Consider the following 19,221-nt stretch of genomic DNA (forward strand, 5'->3'; position numbering starts at 1 on the left):
CTGGCGCCGTTCAACAGCACCACCGGCGGAAGAAAATCGCAAAAATGGTCGGGACATGTCCTGACGTGTGCATGTGTACAACGCGTGTTTCCGTGTTTAAAAGTGCAACCGCGCCTCACCGTGACGATGTTAGTTATACGGCACAAACATTTTTTTGCCAGAAATTAGGTCTGGGTGACACGCGTTCATTTTAACTAGTTGCCTAATTTATGTAAATTAATTCATTATTCATTAGTCATTGATCGGATTAAAAGTCAATTTGATGTCCCTAGGGCTTGTGAGGTATCAAATTAAAGGTCTCGATAAAGGGAATCACGTGGGACAAATTAAAGATTGCTTCCTAGTTACAGTCATGAGATAGTCACGTGAGTCATAGATTGGGTTAAAAGTCACAGTGATGCCACTAGGGCTTGTGAGGTATCATATTAAAGGTCTCTATGAGTGGAATAACGTGGTACAAAGTAAAAATTGCTTCCTGGTTATAGTCATGAGATAGTCACTTGAGTCATAGACTGGGTTAGAAGTCAAAGTGAAGCCACTAGGGCGTGTGAGGTATCAAACTTGAGGTCTCGATTAGGGGAATCTCGTGGACAAATTAAAGATTGCTTCCTGGTTATAGTCATGAGATAGTCACGTGAGTCTTAGATTGGGTTAAAAGTCAGAGGGATGCCACTAGGGATTATGAGGCATAAAATAAAGGCCTCGATGAGCGGAATCAGATGGGACAAGCTAAAAATTGCTTCCTGGTTATAGTCAAGAGTTTGTCACGTGAGTCCTAGATTGGGTTAAAAATCAAAATGATGCCGCTAGGGCTTGTGAGGCATCAAATTAAATGTTTCAGTAAGAGGAATCACGGGGCCTAAACTCGTTATTTTTTCTTATTTTTATTTTAAAAATATTTCTGTGTAATCTTTTCAAAAAATAGTTGAGGTTGCTGTACACGCGCTATTAACGGGTGTGTCTAAGTGCAAAATTTTATCTTGTGTGACTCCACCTTATTGTTAATGCGAAGCAGTATGTGTCTCACCCTCCAGGTTTCGTTCCGGTGAAGTCGATTTACTCGGCATAGCTCCGGGGCTCCTCCTCGCCACAGCCGACCGTTATCATAGCGGTTATTCCCCTCGCCACCACCGATGCCTCTGTCACAAGCTGTGAAGGCGGCTGACAGCGGCCTTAGCGCCGTTATGAGATGGTTGTGGACAATCAACAGCAGCGCCAATGGGTGTAAAACGCCCGAAAGCCGCCGCCAACACCGCCGCCGAGAATGTAGCCACGGCAGTTGCCGCCTCAAATTCCACCTCGCTCATTAGCTGCGGGTCCCTGCTGGTTGAAAGCAACTTACTTGCCCCTCGATGGAACGCCGGCGTGAGCACATAATTCTTCTTTATGTTGGAAGCCTACACTCCTAGCGATATTGTCGCGTCGGCGGCCCTCGTTGACCAGCTGGTCTTCCTTCTGGCGGAAGAATAATAATAGATCTTAGTCTTGCCGCATATAAAGTATTTCCCTTCCCCTTCGCACGTGTACTTCAGGCCTAATTGTGCGCCCCTCCCTGGTTGCCGGTTTAGGCGTGCACGGGTTGAGAGGTGGAGGGAGCGGGCACGCACGCACACCAGGGCTCAACGCCGCTACCGATGACATACCCGTTGCAGTGGTGTGAGGTTTAAACGTAGGAGTGTCATGCGTCCGGTCAGCTGCCCTCCACAATCGAGCACTTTGGGTCTGGGTTGGTGTGCTGCACAGACAATAAGATGCCTAAGACTGGGAAGCGAAAGGGACACGCACGTGTGTGTCCCCTAGAATAAAAGTCGAGGCCTTCGAGGTGTTAACTCGCTAGCTATTGGACGGACCCGCCTCAATACACAGTTCCCAAAAAGTACAAGCTGCTTACACGACTAATAGTTTATAAACCCTTCAATATTATTTATAGCGAGAGACGTCGACCAGGGCTCGTCGTGAAGCGTTTTTCTGCAGGGCAACGGCGCGACCGGCTTTGGTGTGAGACCAGCCAAGATGGAGCCCGAAAAACGAACGCGCCCGTCGGTGAGAGGATGATGGTGAGCGATGCGTGAACGAAGACGAGACAAGTAATGGGAGGGTTCCTGGCTGGTACAGGTTATGGTGATATTGACCAGTGCAGTACATGATATGCGATAAGACTGAGAGACTGTGCTCACTATATTTCCCCCCGGGCGGCGAGGCGGCCACCTGGCCGAAAGTAAGGGGATGGAGAACGGTAGACGAACGGCTTCATACATGACACGTGCACAATCTCCAGGCCGCGGCACCGGCGGTCGGTGACACCACAAGTAGGAGCTACTAAATAGTTCACTGGAGAGGTACACTGAAGGACTTTGTAGGGGCCAATGAAGCGGGGCATACATTTGTCGCACAGTCCTGGCCACGCAGAGGCGTCGAAAGCAACACTTCATCTCCCGGTTGAAAGGAGACATCTCGGTGAGCTGCGTCATAGCGAGATTTTCGGTCGTTCTGGCAGGACTCAGTGCTCAATCGGGCGAGGTTCCGACAGTGCGGTGCGTTGTCTGTTGTAGGTAACGGGCAGGAAAAGAAAGATGAGTCCAGAACAGAAAGGGGGGGGGGGGGGGGCGGCCATAAACAAGAAAAAAAAACTGTGAAAATCCGGTGATACTTTGAACGGCGGTATTGTAGGCGTTGGTTACGAAGGGAATGATAACATCCCAATTCTTGTGGTCGGGTTGATGTAGCAGGAAATCATATCGGAGAGGCTACGATGGAATCGCTCTGGCAATCCATTAGTCTGAGGGTGATAGCTTGAAGTTGTTCTGTGGGCAGTACCGGCCGAGCGAAGGACTTCCGTAAGGACTGCCGAAAGGAATGTTTTGCCACGATCACTTAGAAGAGTGCGAGGAGGTCCATGGCGCAAAAAAAAAAGGTCGGAGGAAAAAATCTGCAACCTTGTAAGCGCAACCCGAACGGAGAGGGACAGTTTCCGCATACCTTGTCAAATGGTCTACAGAGGTCACGATCCACCGATGACCAGTCGGCGTCACAGGAAGAGGTCCATACAGGTCGATGCCAACAATGTCAAATGGAGCAGGAGGACAAGGAAGAAGTTGTAGCATCCCTGCTGAGGCCGAGGTTGGGCGTTTACGAAATTGGCATGAAGGGCATGACAGAACATATTTAGCGACGCTAGCCGAAAGGCGCGGCCAAAAGAACCGGATTTTGATTCGGTCATATGTCTTGTGGAAATCGAGATGTCCAGCTGTCAGTTCGTCATGAAAAATTTCTACGATCTGTTTCCCAAGGCAGCGAGGGATGACTGGAACCCATCTGTCGCCGGTGGGGTGGTAATTGAGGTGGTAGAGCTCCGCCATTCAGAAGAAAAAAAATTGGTTAGGTTTCGGCGGGACCGTCCGTTTGGTGATGATGCTGAACCTTCCAGTTGGTCGATTAGTTGTCGGCAGAACGTGTCGTGACGTTGTAAAGGTACAAGGTTGGAAGGCAGATCTTGTCCGGTGATGTGCAGAGGTGCCATGGGAAATGCTGCTGCCAAATCGGAAGAGAAAGTATCTGGTGGTGATGACTGTGGACAACGGTACAGAGCGTCATCATACTTGTGGGTTCTGCCCGACTTGTAAGTCACCGAGAAGTCGTACTCCTGTAAACGCAGAATCCAGCGGCAAAGACGTCCCGATACATTTTTAAGCGATGATAACCAGCAAAGGTCGTGATGGTCCGTTAAAGCCGAGAAATGCCGTCCGTACAAATATGGTCAGAATGTTTGCACAGCACAGACAATAGCAAGGCACTCTCTCTCGTTTATGGTATAGTTCTTTTCAGCAGGGGACAAAGTGCGGCTCGCGTAGGTGACAACACCTTCCGAGGAGGCATCGGTATGGTGGACAGCACCAAGACCGTGCCCACTAGCGTCGGTATTTGTCCATCTTGAATTGAAGAGGAATTGTGGGGCCGGACTCGTCAAAATGGCATAGCTGTTTCACAGTCTGTTTCACAGAAGCTGTTTCACAGTCTTCAGTCCAGAGAAATGTAGTTTCGGATGTGAGAAGATTGTTAATTGGAGAAGCTATTGTTGCAAAATTACGAATGAATCGTCAGAAGTAGGAAGCCAATCCAAGGAAACTGCGGAGTTCGTTTAGACTAAGAGACAGGGAAAAATTAAGAACTGCATTGACCTTCTCAGGGTCGGGGCCCATTCCTTCCTTGATAACAACATGGCCCAAGACTTTGATGGAAGTACTGGCGCAATGGCACGTTTTTGTGTTTAGCTGTAGATTTTCTTGGGCTAGACAGGTCAGTACTTGTCAGACGGGTCGAAAACTACGACGCAGTTCAGTTGTAAAGCGGTCCCAGTCAGTCAAATCTGCTTTGTTGTTGTAAAACCAAGTTTCTGCCACCTTGGACAGGGACGATGACACGTTCTGGAGCTTGAAGGAGTCATCCCATCGATTGAAGGCACTCACACGGTTATAGTTGTCAAGACAGTCTTCCACGTCATCCCCGGGGAGTCTAGCGAAAAACGGGGGGTCACTCTGCCGGCTTGTGACAGTCCTGCCAGAGGTTGGAGTGCCAGCCGTCGTCGCATTGGCCGTAGTCATTGTGGCAAGTCGCCGACACGAATGGAGCTCCAGGAAAGTGCCGGAAGGGGTCAAGGAACGAGAGAATCGATGTTGGCAACCCCCACCACTTGAGAGACGTCGACAAGGGGTCGTGGTGGGCGTTTATTGCAGGGCAACAGCGCGACCGGCTTTGGTTCGAGACCAGCCAAGATGGAGGCCGAAAACGAACGCGCCTGTCGGCGAGATGATGATGGTGAGCGATGCGTGTATGAAGACTAGACAAGTAATGGGAGTGTCCTGGCTGGGGCAGGTTATGGTGACATTGACCAGTGCAGGACATGATATCCGATAAGACTGAGAGAGTGTGCTCACAATAGCTATTGTATTTCAAAAAAGTGCTCTAAATCAAGTTAACGTGACAGCTGCGTCAAGCCAAATTCGAAAATCACGTATCCTCCAGGCATGGCCGCCTCCGAGGGGTTGAAGCCGCCGAATAGCGGCTCGCATAGAAAGTAGCGTCAGTGCTCCCTCTAGCATACATTAGTATGAAACTGTAATCAGAACACGGTGGCGTGCAAGACGAAGTAGAACGGTTAAGAAGTCAACTGTCCATCTGTGGTGACGAGGACGATGGCGGAACGCGAAGCTTCCCAAAATCAAGTCAAACGCCAAACGAACCACGCCAACAGCGGGCCATGGGTTCGCTTCACTGCAATCGTGCTCTCCTCTACGGGAATTCGATGGCTTTTTCTAGCGGCCAACCATCATCGTCGTTAGAGGGAGGGGTGCATTTTCTGCCTAATCTTGCACGTCCGAGAACCACTCTCCAAATGCAAACTGCTTCGACCATGCCGAAATGGCGCAATCGGATAAACTTCGGATTCACAACACGAGGGATCCAGATTCCATGCCAACCACGTGAATCGTTTTAATTTTTCGCTTCACCCCGATCATCATCATATACAGAGAAAGTTGGCTTTCCTCCCGTGCGTATTGGTTTGACTACAGACGATGCCAGTGAGAGAAGGAAAGCTTCTCTTTAACTTCGAAGCCTAGGGTCATGCTGGTTCCCAGAAAAACCGATCACACAAGCACTCGCAGGTCGGTGACCAATACACGAAGGCAAAAAAATTCCCCGCATTTCCCCGAGGAGAAGAATGTGAAAGTGCGAATGCACGAGTTGAATTTGCGCGGTTCGGTAATGTTCGCGAAAGAGAGATCACACACGCACACACACAACTACAAAGAAAGAAAGATGCATTTATTCACAGACACCTATTTGTGTTGTCGTTGTACTTGATTGCTAGAGCGGATCTCAGCTTTGAAATTTCGTGTCAGTACTCCTTTAAGCAGGTGCATTAGCCCTTATCACGCCCGATTCTTGGCCAATCCCACACGTGGGTATGTGCCATGTCAGCGGCCAGGCTGCGCGTTCGCACGAGCGCGGACATCGCCGGTGGACGCAGGTTCAGGGTCGCTTAAGAAGTGCATTCGCACTTAAAAAATTGTTGTCAACAATTTTACCATGCGGAAGCCAAATGTAAGCTCAAGAAACGCTTGCGATGTCTCTGACCGCTACTGGACGCACAAAAGGACTACAGCCTCTCATGCACTAATGCCAAGCTACCATCGTACCTCAATCGATATGAGCGGCAACACCCGTCATATCTACTGAATCATTATTTTCATTTCGAACTCAATGCCACGTTAGGTGTTATTTTCTTGGCGTTAATTAGTATCAGCGGTCTTGCCGGGGCTACGGTGTGGGCACACTTATCGAAATTTGCATCTGAGGCAATTTGTGCGTTTCGTTTACTTCATAGCCGTGGCTTAATCTTCTGGTGATACCATGTGCGGAAGGACAAGGACAGCGTCAACACATGATGTCAGTGTGATTATTTATACCTGTTGGCGTTACGGCCGAGAATCGAGTGGAAACACCCCAGACGACAAACGTAGGTGAGACGCAAGTGCATCATTTTTTCCTCTGCAAGGCGCGGGTGCATGCGTACACATGGTGATCACCGGCATGGCGGCCTTAACCGTTGGCGAGCGAAGACAGTGCCCGTGAAACGTTTATAGGAATAGCGTATATAGGAGCACAGAAAGGGTCTGAGCTGGGGGCACCTTGCCAGTGCGGGTATGCGCCTGAGTGAGCGGGGATCTAAACAAAACTGAAAAGGGCTTCATCTCCGCTTATTTGGTTTCGAGCCAACTGGAGCAATGCCTTGTAATTCTTCCTTCCGTCTGAAGGAGTGCACATAACAATCTGGACATTTCAGTGAGACTGGTCGAGAAATGTTTCTCGGCCGTTTTTAAGGCCAATTATTGGTCCGACGTAGCGCTGACGCGCGCCGTAGCATGTCACGGCAAGGCTACGTCAGCGACAGCTAGAGGTGTGCGCCGTGTCGGTTTTGACCGGCGGCGGCGTGGTGGTCGTTTTTTGTCGGCGGCGGCGGCGTCGGCGGCGCGGCGCCGGGTATTCATCGGCGGCGGCGCACGGCCAATTTTTGTTGGCGGCGGCGGCGCCGGCGGCGCCGAAACCGGAACCGCAAATTAAAAAAAGGCCAGCCATTAAAAAAATCGTTCCGCTACATCCAACGCGATTTGGACAACATTCAGCTGTGGTGTCACAAGCGGCACATGTCATTAAACCTGAAAAAAAACCTGTACACATGTGTTTTACGAAGAAAAGAAATGCCTCGAAAAATTTTTACGCTATAGACGGGTACTCGTTGCAAACTGTTGGTGAATTTAAGTATCTAGGTGTTTTCCTTACTCCGGCACTGTGCTGGCATCTGCATGTTGATTTTTATAGCTTCAAAAGCCTGTCGCATGTTTTCATTTCATTCTGAACTGAGAAGTCTGTCGAAATGTTCACTTTCAAGTTTTCATTTCTGCGTAGAAACACCAAAGAGTTCCCCCAAACCTACGTGAGAACGGTATTGAAATATGCATGTACTGCGTGGGACCCGCCCACAACAATGGACGGGTCCCACAACAATGCACAGTCTTCACAATGTCACGGCAGTTGACCAGCAAATCGTGGAGTCTTGGGACGCTTCCAAATCCGTCCTTGATGACCAAGTTGTGTAGGCCGTGCCCAACACACAGGTGATGTTCCGTGCATGCGAGACTCGCTGCGCGCTTCATGTTCGAGCCGGCGTCAGTGACTGCACAAACTTCCTTTCCCACCATGTTGAATTCTTCGAGGCACCTTTGAAACTCATTCATGATGGCAGCGCCTGTATGCCTCTCGGTCATGTGTCTCGTGCTCAGGGTCAACGATACGAGCTCGAAGTTCTCTGAAATAAAAACAGCAACCATGACAACCTAAAACAGCGTGGTCAGAAAAAGATCTAAGAAATCTAAATCAAGAAATCTAAATGTGAACTCTGAACTCTAGACGGGCGTCCTGATGTACGGTCGCGAAAACGGCAGCCGGTCTCGCGAGCACAACAGCTGAGGAGCGCACTGCACGGTATTAAGTCTCACAAATTTCACAATTCCTACGAGGCGCCAGCCAACGGTTCAGTTACTTAGAGAAACAAAGGAGCGCTACTTACGATTCGAAAGGCTTTGAGTCTTCCTTCTTTGAGGAGTTGGTCAAGCAGCTCTTGCAGTGGTAGTCCGTTCCAACTGTCTTCTGCTTTCCCCCCGTGATGTATGCTAGGCGTCCAAAATGTTTCCAAACAAAACTAGACTTCCCCTTCGAATGCAAAGGAACAATCCGAAAACTTCCAATCGGCATCTTAAACACATCGGGGCCAGGAATTTCTTCCTCGCAACAAGTTGCAGATATGTCGCCGATTCCATCCGCAACCTCAGTACACGCGACCGTCAAGCCGTCATTCCGGCGTTTCGAGGCCGTGGCTACCGTAGCAGAGGCCGCTGCTTCTCGTTGCGCCATTTTGCGCGCGAAAGAGTAGTTAGGCAATCCCACGTTGCTCTGGCTAGAGACGACACGCATGCGCAGATGAGCGGAGAGCAGGGTTGCTTTTGTTTTCTGTTGCTTCATTATTCTCCTACGTGACATTGAAAAATGCCCGAGGCATGAAAAAAAATTTGAACAAAACACGAAATCTCAAACAAAGCTGGATTAATTTTTAAAAGTCATTTTTATTCTATATACGTAAATGCCGCGCCGATCACGCCGAAACAATACGTCGGCGGCGGCGGCGCGCCGATCAGTTAGTGTCGGCGGCGGCGGCGCGGCCAGAACAGTCGGCGGCGGCGCGCCGACGTCCTCGTCAGCCAGAATGGAGCGCATCCGGGCCTCGACACAGTACCTGCTGCAGGCTGCGGCTAGCTCCCGTTTTCTTGTCATGCAGGTAACCGGATTCGCCCGTGCTCAAAGCGGCGCATAAAGACGCACCGCATCGAAGGCGTTGGATCATATTGAACCCGTTCTTGCACCGGCGTAATGTCCGATACCAGGCGTCACCAGCCTCAGCCACCTTTTCCTGGGGCTCCTGCTACGCGGGACCACGAAAAGTGTCCGTTGTAATATTGAAGAAGGCTTTAGTCCGTAATTATTAGATCTGGAAGCTTATGAGAGGCAAAAGGGTCAATCCGAGGAAACGCCTCATGACAAAAATTCTAGAACGTGCAGTGACTGAACGTGGAAGAAAGCCGTTGAGGCAGTGGCCGGAGTGTGGCGTGCCTAAACGACGGAGCTGTAAGGTGCCTGATCCGTGATTCTTAAAGGCAGGGCTCACAAGAGAAGGGAAGGCATAATACCGAGGAAAACAATATTTCAACATTCAGTAAAGATATCATTTAAGCATCAATCTTTCGTAAGCATGAAATTTCGCTGCGCCAAGAATACGCATAAATTACTTATTATGCTTGTGGTTTTCCACCACTCTGAAAGAATGGGAAAATATCCCAGAAATTTTTGGCTTTCGTCTGTATTTTGTCTTTCCAAATACGACTTGTGATGGAAGACATCAGGTTAATTCTCGCACTATATAGCGTACAAACCTCGCATACATTATCACGAGAAGATTAAGTGGACACGCACCCGTCTATCCGAAGAACAAAGCTGTATGCGGTGCGTAGTTGGTGCGGAGAGAGAGAGAGAGAGAATAAACGTTTATTTAAATCAACAGGGGGGATTGTACTGAAGCTTGAAGGAGGCGTTTTGAGTGCAGGATGCCTTGAGCGCGGGCAGCATCGACAGCCCTTTGAGCCAGCCGAAGCTGGTCGGTCAGGCTGGTGCTCGCCAAGGCGCTCTCCCAAAGCTCGGCAGTAGAAAGTTGCAGGTTGGGGGGAATCGGTGGGGATTGGTCACACCCTCCGACCATATGGCGTAGCGTTCGGGGTTCTCCGGAAAATCGACTTCGGCGCATGGCTGACATCGGGTAAATACATCACTTCACCATCTACCGTGGCTCGTTTCATTTGCTCTGTTGTCACGTAACACCATAACCCTGCACTCATACAACCTCCGCAGATGTATCGTGGGCCAGTCGCAGAGATGTCTTCACAAATATTGAAGCTTTGTTTTATTTCCCAATCGGGGCAGTTGAATAATTCGGCCATTAACATCTGAGCAGAAGTGGCTACGCACGAGTGCCCGCCCAGAAATTCCGAGATGTGTCAGGTTTCGCTGGCGCATTTCCTTGACACTAAACGTCTGGAATTTGCCTGGAGAATTTCGCTGATATTTCAGAACGTTGAAATTCCAAGACGAAATATTTTATTGGCGACACCGTTCCCTCAATGACATGGCCTTGTTCGCAAAGTGAGGCTGTACAGGATACACAATGCACGTTTTCCAAAATATGCATCGGCGCACTTGTTTCGGCGCTCACATATAAACGCGTTTTTTTACAGTAAACCCTTCTTGGTGGTGAGAGATTCGTTTTTCGGTGAAGGAACCTCTCGCTTTTCTAGCTCGGCGTTGATGGCGATGGAGCAGGGTAGGAGAACACGACGACGAAAGGATACGATGACAGAACACTGTATTTACATTTATAAAAAAAGTTACTTACAAAAATATATGGAAGAAGCTTGCAGCATTCGCGATCCACTAACTCAATTGCGTGTAGGTGCACAACTTTCTCGATTCACTTTTATGTAGTTACGACCTAACAACCAATGTTTTACGAGCTGAATACACAGACGCTCGCTGAATTGTTAGGCGAACTCCAGCCAAGTCTGGCGCTGACCGTCTTGCGGGCCCACTTATCACGTCATGTATATTGTGTGCAGTGCCTCTAATTTGATTGGTCAGTTCAACCTTTCAAACAAACAAATGGCGGCGTCAGACGCTACACCAGCGCTTTCACCAAGAGTAACTCCTCTCTCATGCGCTGTCGTCGAGGAAGAGTGAATGCAAGTCGCCGGGGCATGTTGTTCACCTACAGAAGAAGGTTCAGGCGCCGTTGTGGCAACAAGAGTCGTCTCTCCTTGCAACAGCAATTGCTGAGGCGCATTGCTGTCAGCACAAGTATGCAGGAAGACAACCCATGAACAATGACGCTTTCCTATCCCCCTGAGGATACGTCATCCCAGCAAGTCCTGGACGGGCACTGTGTTCCCCAAAACGGTAGCAGCTGCAAAGAGGCGGGGAGGGGAAGAGGTTGAAGGCGGGCGCTTGACGCCTGCTCATGAGCTCCTCTAATCTCGCCACTCTCCCCCGCTTATGCGTCTTCAGCAGACTTGCACCTTCCTTTTTCGTTAAGGAAACTTGGCATTGCTGAAACTGTATGGGAACTTCTGGAACGTCGTGGTAACTTATAGAATATAGTGTTGCGAAAACGCGCTGGATAATTTTACTCTGAGTCAGCAAAAGAAAACTCTGTTTAAAGAAATAATATATGTTAGAACCCTGTATGTTGGCAGGTTTGTTAGAGTATGTATTCCATAAACAAGCCTTTTAATATTTTGCGGTTTCCAGTTTTGAAACGCGCATTGGGGCTCCAGTGAGAGCAGCCAATCTAGCATAGCAGTAAGTATTACACCTTGCTTCATCTTTGAACGTTGTTCTTTAGTTTAGGTGAAATAGAGAACGTGCCTCTTCCCAACCGCCACGCGAACCATGACCTAAATGGATGCACCGAGTGGTGTTCTAGAGCACGCAAACATTGCTACTCAGCGTTAAAAATTGCCACGGCCTTAGCGGACCGAGACTTCTGTCCCTATTTGCGCACACAGGCTTTGCGGCAAGCGACGAGGGAGGGAAACTGGTTGCTTCCGATAAGGCATCGGCGGTTCATGAGCGTCCGTCGGGACGTGTTGACGCAGCGGACGCCGCCCTCGGCCTGCATGTCGGCGAAGTACGCGTGCCGCAGCTGTCGCAGGGAGCACGTCTCAGCCGGGGGCACCTCGTCGCAGCTACGGTCCCACCGGTGGACGCAGTGTCGTCGGCAGTCGTCCAGGCTGCGGAACACACCGCGATGCTTGGCGGGAAGGCAGGTGCCCTGCGGAAAGCCCCACCGAGTGCACTTGCGGCCGTCGAAGAACCACTGCCCGTCCACTACGTCTTGCCTGTCAGGAAATAAGAAGTTAACATCAGAGGCGGCTACTCACATCCACCATGACATGTATGTGAAGCTTGCGGTAATCTCGCCTTTTAAATATACCTGTCTTATCAATAGTTTAGGACAACGCCAACCTTTTGCTATGAACGATGCACCAATCAGAAAAAGTTGCTGTTTTGAGCAGCCTGACGAGACGGCTGGCCTTGTAAACAGAAAAGTAAACCGGTGCATTCGCACACGCAGTGTACATTATCATTCGCATTAAAGCATGCACACATCAAAACCAAGGCATACAACTGAACCGATATACACGAAAATATCAATCAATCAATCAATCAATCAATCAATCAATCAATCAATCAATCAATCAATCAATCAATCAATCAATCAATCAACCTTTTATTTAGCCATCTTTTCATAAAAGAGTGCTGGGACAAGAACAAAAAGCCGCAGTACAGCAGCTTGACGAGGTCCTTGCCCCGTTGTCTTGGCAACGGGTACAGCGTATGGATTCGTCATAGATACAAAAAATACAGTAAAACTACAACAAACGTGTACAGGTACAGCGTATGGACTCTCTTTCATAGATACAAAAAATACAGTAAGACTACAACAAACGTGTGACAGATACTACAGATACAGATACGTCATCGATGTTAGGCTTTGCACACTAAGGGCAGGATTGAAAAGTACATACATTATATATAATGCACAGCAATACTTCCCGAAATATCAACCAGAGAAAATTGGGTGTTTGAAATTATACAAAGTTACATAGGCCGCAGCCCTAGTCACAGGTATATAGGCTTGAAACGCCGAAATACAAGCCAATGACAAACACACAAAAGATTTTAGGCAAGGCCTCCATTTTTAATCATATGCGATTTCAATCGTTTCCTCGAAATACTACTTACATCTACGCCAATTATGTGTAATTTGTTTAAAAACACGGTACACGATACTGCAATCTTGAAAATCCGTAGTTCGTGCGCGAGAAAGGTTGTGACCACACGTTTCTCTCCCTAAAGCTATACGGTACTAGAGTTGGCTTATTTAGGTTACACAGGTCTATAACGGCTTTGTTGTTATATTGGAAAAATTGTTTGCATTTGAGCATGAGGTTAGTTTCATATAAATGCTGAATCGGTACTACATTAAGGCTGCAAAAAATTTCGTATACGTATGCGCATCATATGGTACGTTAGCTATATTTCGGATTGCTCTTTTCTGCAGTACACCTAGCTTGTGTATGTTGGTTCGTGAATAAGACAATTCCCGTTATCCGTGTATCCGTGATATGAAAAAAAAGAAAACCTCTCTACAAATTTGTGTTGTACATTGGTGAATATCAGTTGAAGAATCAGAACGAAGAAATTATGAAAGCGTATAAAAACATACTTTGAAAATGTTTTTTTTTGTTAACAAAAAAGCGATTTGGATGTTTTGTGCTTCAGATTTGTTTAACAGCTGCGGCAGAACGTAACACAGTGATTGCTTATGCTAATTATTCTGTGGTGTTGGTAGAGACCATGCCTCAGGGAAGCTCGGGTCACGCCAGCCCGTTTTCTTCTTCATCTGAGGTAGGCCAGGCAAATGCAGAGTATCATTCTTCTCTGCTAGGTACGGTGGATGCGCTAAATGGTAGTCAGGAAAATCGTTCACTTTTGATATTACGAAACTGGCGAAATAATTGCGCTGTAGGATGCGAAAGTGGCACATTTGCAATGATTCATACCTTTTATTTGTAACAGAAAAGCGAGTTCGAAGCCTTCATAGTATAGTTATTCCCCTGACCAAATTATCGTATAAAAAAAATTTGTGCAATCAGGTGAGGCAGTCCTGTTTGTCATTACGCCTATAGTTTGGTAAACCTTTTTTAGTAACTGCGTCAACATAGTTATCCCAACTCAGATTACTGGAATAATGGATGCCTAAAACTTTATAGTATTCCACAACCTCATCGGGTTCAGTACCCAGTCTTATTTTGGGAAATGTGTCGATTTTATTTACCGTGCGAAAAAGGATGGCTTTTGTTTTTACTAGAACCAAAATAATGGCTTTTCTTCTTGCTAGGTTAATTGTTAAGAAATTTTGTTCTATCGAGTTTAAGAGCTCATTTATGCTGTTGGAGACTTTCAATTTCACGAGCCTTTCCATTTCACCTGTGACTAACCGCCTGGTGTCGTCTTCGTAACAAATGAGCGAAAGTTCGGGTTTTAGCAATAGTGTATGAAGGTCGGTTATGGCCTTGAAATACTACCCTAAAAGACACCTACACTTATGGTTTTTAATTTCGATGAAAACTCATTTAACAAAACCTAATGTTTACGGTATTTCAGGTAAGACTACTGAAATTAAGGACCATGCCATGCACTCCGAACTGCATTTTTAAAGCAACATACTGTGAATGATTGAGTCGAATGCTTTTGACAAGTCTGTATAAATTCCTAGAGGCAAATTGTGTCATCTGAAGGTGCGAACAATTATTTTGTTTGGTTTAAGTAGCGCAGTTTCAGTAGTGCAATTTTCAATGATGTCATGTTAAAAGCTGATTAGAATTGAGTGTTTAGTGAAGACTCAACAGGACCACGAGTGCGTCAATTTTTGTGTAACTTTTGAAAATATGGGCAAGGTTGATATTGGCCTGCAATTTGGAACGAGTTTTTATCATCTCCTTTGAAGATTAGGATTACTTTTGCTACTTGCATCTTTATTGGGAACGATCCTGTGGATAGAAATAAGTTGCTTACATGTGTCAAAGGAGGAGCTGTCAAGTGGGACGCATACTTAATGGTGTTTGTAGTGTGTTCGCATAGGTAGCATTGCTGTTATTGACATTGATAATTGTGGACACAACTTCTTGCTCTTCGGTGGGTGAAAGAAATATCGAGCTACGTTTGATGTTAGGAAGTTATAATGGGCTGTTGAAGTAGAAAACTGTTTTATGAAGAAGTCATTGAATCAGTTAACTAATTTAATTTGTGATATCATTTTACCCTTAGAGGAGATGGCCAGATTTTCATTGTTTTTGACGGTACGCAAAAGTACAGAACTGATTTTTTTTCACGTGAGCTCAAAGCGTTCTACATAGTGAGAAAATAAGTTGCTGTAGTTGAAAATCTTAGCGTTGCTCTTAAATTTCGTGAGATATTTACGCAAGGAATTAAACTGAGCAACCGCTGTGGGATCTTCGGTGCGAATGAATTTTTATACAAATGGTTTTTCAAGCTTATTCCACCTAATATCTCTTCGCTTATCCAAGGCTTTTGGCAGTGGTTGGTTGAATACAGTGTTTTAAAAGTAAATGCGACGTTGTACATCGCAAAATTTGTGTACGAAACAATCATACCTGTCGTCAGATGTTGACTTTTAATATACATTTTCCCATGTAACACTTGCTAGGCTGTCTCCGAAACGCTGCATATTTGTTACCGACATATCTCCACTTTTTGGCCTTTGTGGTCTTCAGTATTTAGACAAGATACAAACATACACACAGGTAGATGGTAACTTGCGTCAGCAGAAATGGCATCAGCTTTATTTAAAGAGAGATTAGTTATGAACACGAGGACAATTAAGGGCACTTAAGCTAATCGGTTTGTTAGAAACATGGCAATAATGCCTCAATTCACTGAATGGATAACTAACAACAAATAATATATCTGCTAAGCTCAATATATAGTTTTTTACTTCCCAGGGCTGTATAGTAACAGGGAAGTAACAGGGATATAGGGCTGTATAGTAACAGGGAAGAGGAAAACTTCAAAAATTACAAGCATCCCTGTTGTGCAACAATGGAAAGATAATACTGCTTGCTGGAACCGGCTCCACGTCCTCTTTCGAGATGCATGTCGTCGCGGACATACCGGCTCGCAAAGCCATACCTGTGCTCATTTATAACCACCTACCACACGATTTTGTTGCCACAAGCCGATTTTCAGTAAAACGGGCTACCAATACTCAGCAAAAATATTACAAATATCCTGAGTATGTAAATTTGCAGATTTGGTGAGGGGATTCAAGACCAATATCATGAATTATTATATGGTCTATTCCTTGTTTCTTATTTCTATCGATGGAACTTCACAGCAAGGACCATTTGGAGCCCCTCAGTGAACTCAAGCAACATTTTTCTACCAGCCGCGGTGGTTCAGTGGCCAAGGCGTTAGCTGCTGTGCCTAAGGACGCGGGTTCGATTCCCTGCCGCGGCGGCCGCTTTTATGATGGAGACGAAAAGCGAAAACGCCCGTGTGTTCGAGATCTCTGCGCACGGTAAAGGTCCCCAGGTGGTCAAAATTAATCTGGAACCCACACTACGGCACGTCTCATCGCCTGGGTGGCGTCGGTGAGTTAAACCTCATAATCAATACATTAAAGTAACCAGAATCATCTTTCCGCAACAATAATAGGGCATAAGACATAAGAGACCTCATTTCGGCGTAGTTTTATGCACATATTGATTGCCTCAACCTTCTAATTTACCACGAAATTACTCAGCTTATTTTGCGTTAGGCCGCTTTATTGTTTCCTATGTGTTTTATTTTCTTGAAAGAGCATTGCTAACATGTGCTCCATAATTTCAGGCATAAGATCAACAGGTATTGATGTGGTAAATTTGTCACAGCAATATTTTGACACGAAGTAATTTATTTTGCTCCTGAAACTGTTTATTCTTCGACGTGTCCAGTCGCGCTCGTAATCTCGATCCGGTTGGCGAACTCTATAACAAAAAAGTGAGCTATGGCGATAAAGTTAAAGAATCTGGAAGAGGCCCCGAAGGCGAAGCTCCCAACAAAGCTTCAGAAGTGAAGTAATTGAAAACGTCCTACAAAGCCTTCAACAAGAAGCTACTTACAGTGGAGCGAGTAATTCACCTAACTGAGGATAGAACTGCCAATGTTGAACACGGGATCATGAGGGACATAAAGTTGATCGTTGAGACAGAAATATGGAAAGCCATAACGCCTCTTGCGCTGAACGCAGCAAACGCAGCAAAATTTGACAACTTCAAAAATTGAAATATTTTTTTTTACTTAGGCGGTCCTTATCCTGCCACTGAAGGTCAGTTCGATGAGCCGCTCATTTTTGAAGCGTGTTCGGGATCCTTCTTAGCAACTTCATTGTCGTAAAACGAGGCCCATTTCCCGGCACAAGAAGCTGAGAGCCATGTGTGTTTACCTTCAAAGACTTTAAACTATGAAAATACAACTCACGCGTGAAACAATACATGTGCCAAGTCTGTTGACTTCACAGATGCTAGAAAATACTTTAATGTACAAAAGAGGGTATACCGCCTTTCATTCGGTATTTCGTTCGAGTAAAAGAAAGCACACCCTTGTTGATTTATCCTTTAACTACCCCTAGTCATGCTCAGTGCTATGGGTACGCATGCGCGTGTGTGTACCTTCTAGGTATTCGAAATATTTCTTTGCGGTAGACATAAGGTGAATTTTAGTAGATTATATCAAAATGCAAGTTTTCAGAGGTTTCCGATCTGGGATAAAGTGATTCAGTTATTTTGTTTATTGTGTTAAGCCTTGAGTAGAAATCTTTCTGCTTCAATAACAGGGGCTGCAGGAGAAAATGAAAGCTTCGTTACAGAATATTTAACAAAAAGTCCATGCAGTATTCGCTTTTAGGTCAACTGATTGAACCAACAAAAGCTGCTTGCATCTTCTTGCGTTCGCGGCTGCAGCACGTTTATTTTAGCAAGAACACAAAAAAAAAACTAATGACCACCATCCTACACTCGCACCTAATGCAGAAAAGGTGAAAGATAGAGTGTAGCAGCATCAGCGATAAGAAGCGCCCCTCACCTGGAGCAAGGGAAAAAAAGTGGGCTCTCGTAACAGTGATCAGAAACGCGGGTATCGCTGACACAGCTCGCTAGGCAGGCTTCGAGGCTGCTGAACCGGTTCGAGCCACGGTTGCAGACGTGCACACTGTCCGCTGCTGCCCAGATGCACTCTTGCTTCTCCGAGTTGTAGTAGAACTCCGTCCTCGCCTCCTGGCAGTACGTGTAGAAGTGGCGTCCGCAAATCTCCTCCGATGACTGCATATTGCACGCAAATCATATTCGCGTCCCCTCACACAAGGCTTTGTAAAGTTCAGCTCAACCGGAGTGGAAACATGACAAAATCATTGAGAGGGGGCCTAAACGCGAATGTATTTTAACTGAAAGATCACACCTGTAAAATCTCTTCCAGGTTTTGCTTCAAGGCGAAATATCTTTTATTTGTTTTGATATTAACCATTTCCTGCCGTTTCCTCAAAGTTTCCTGTCGTTCTTTTTTTTTTTTTTAAATTGTGACGTGAAATAAAGAGACCCAGACCACTGAGTTCTTTCAGAACAGTTGAGGTAGCCTTTAAATGTATTTAGCACGTAAAAAGCAGTAATTGTTCGAAAATTTGCCCTTAAGGTATTTGACATTTCAACCAGGGAAATGTAAAAAAATGTTGCAATTTATGTCATTTATCAGGAATACAAGTGCCTTTTAAGGAGATGTACTATCGCGATTTCTCTCTTACAACTGGGAGCAAGTGGACTGGTTGGTCCATGTTAACAGCATGACAAACAGCCCGAACTAAAGGGCGCAGAGTACACAAGGCACACTCAGCGCCGTGCGTGTGATCTTCCTCTCTGCGTCCTGTAAGTTAGCGCTGTTTCTCACGTTGTTTTCTCTTAGAGCTTGTATTTAAAACGTAACACATCTAATTACGTTCTGCACAACGTTGTACGTGGAGACCTTAGTTTATTCACTGCATTTTTGCATTATTTAGTTTGCGAAGACGCTCATTTACTGGCTTTCGGGAGAATACATTACTGTACCCGCTAATTGCTGGAAAGTTTCTGAGCGTTTTTCAAAGTGCTTAGGGGTGTTCTTTGCATATATGGCGAAACTTTGTTCTGTAGTTTATTATCATTTTTAAGGAATAATTCTGCTGCATTGAAAAGTTGACGCAATCAGGTCTGAGAGTACCGTACTCGAACAGAGATGTCACGTCTCCTTCTTTGTTTTTGCAGTCCACAGAACTAAGTGATGCGTGGAGACTCTCCGCGTCTGTGATGCGATAGTGGGGAGACTAGGCGGAGCAAATACCGGCAGTTTTATGCAAAGATAAGTCCCCACCTCATTTAACAACACACACACACAAACACACAAATACATGCC

At 46.2% G+C, this 19,221-nt stretch overlaps 1 protein-coding gene across 1 annotated transcript; it reads right to left on the reverse strand.

Moving 5' to 3' along the window:
- Nucleotides 1–11,707: 11,707 nt before the first annotated feature.
- LOC144165351 (uncharacterized) lies at nucleotides 11,708–18,163 on the reverse strand. The gene is made up of 2 exons (XM_077695454.1): nucleotides 17,866–18,163; nucleotides 11,708–12,056 (listed from the first exon to the last, which is right to left on the reverse strand). Exons 1-2 carry the CDS (start codon nucleotides 18,105–18,107, stop codon nucleotides 11,708–11,710), a joined length of 591 nt encoding a protein of 196 aa, XP_077551580.1. The 5' UTR covers nucleotides 18,108–18,163.
- Nucleotides 18,164–19,221: the final 1,058 nt, after the last annotated feature.

Source organism: Haemaphysalis longicornis, unplaced genomic scaffold (assembly GCF_048455015.1).
Source record: "Haemaphysalis longicornis isolate Haplotype H1 unplaced genomic scaffold, Haemaphysalis longicornis Haplotype H1 scaffold_1, whole genome shotgun sequence".
Classification (NCBI taxonomy): domain Eukaryota; kingdom Metazoa; phylum Arthropoda; class Arachnida; order Ixodida; family Ixodidae; genus Haemaphysalis; species Haemaphysalis longicornis.

Excerpts from the sequence above, each read along its gene's own strand:
- LOC144165351 (XM_077695454.1), bottom strand. The coding sequence starts at position 18,107 with ATGCAGTCATCGGAGGAGATTTGCGGACGCCACTTCTACACGTACTGC. Across the intron at positions 12,057-17,865 it reads CTTTTTTTCCCTTGCTCCAG|GCAAGACGTAGTGGACGGGC; the intron begins GTGAGGGGCGCT and ends ATTTCCTGACAG.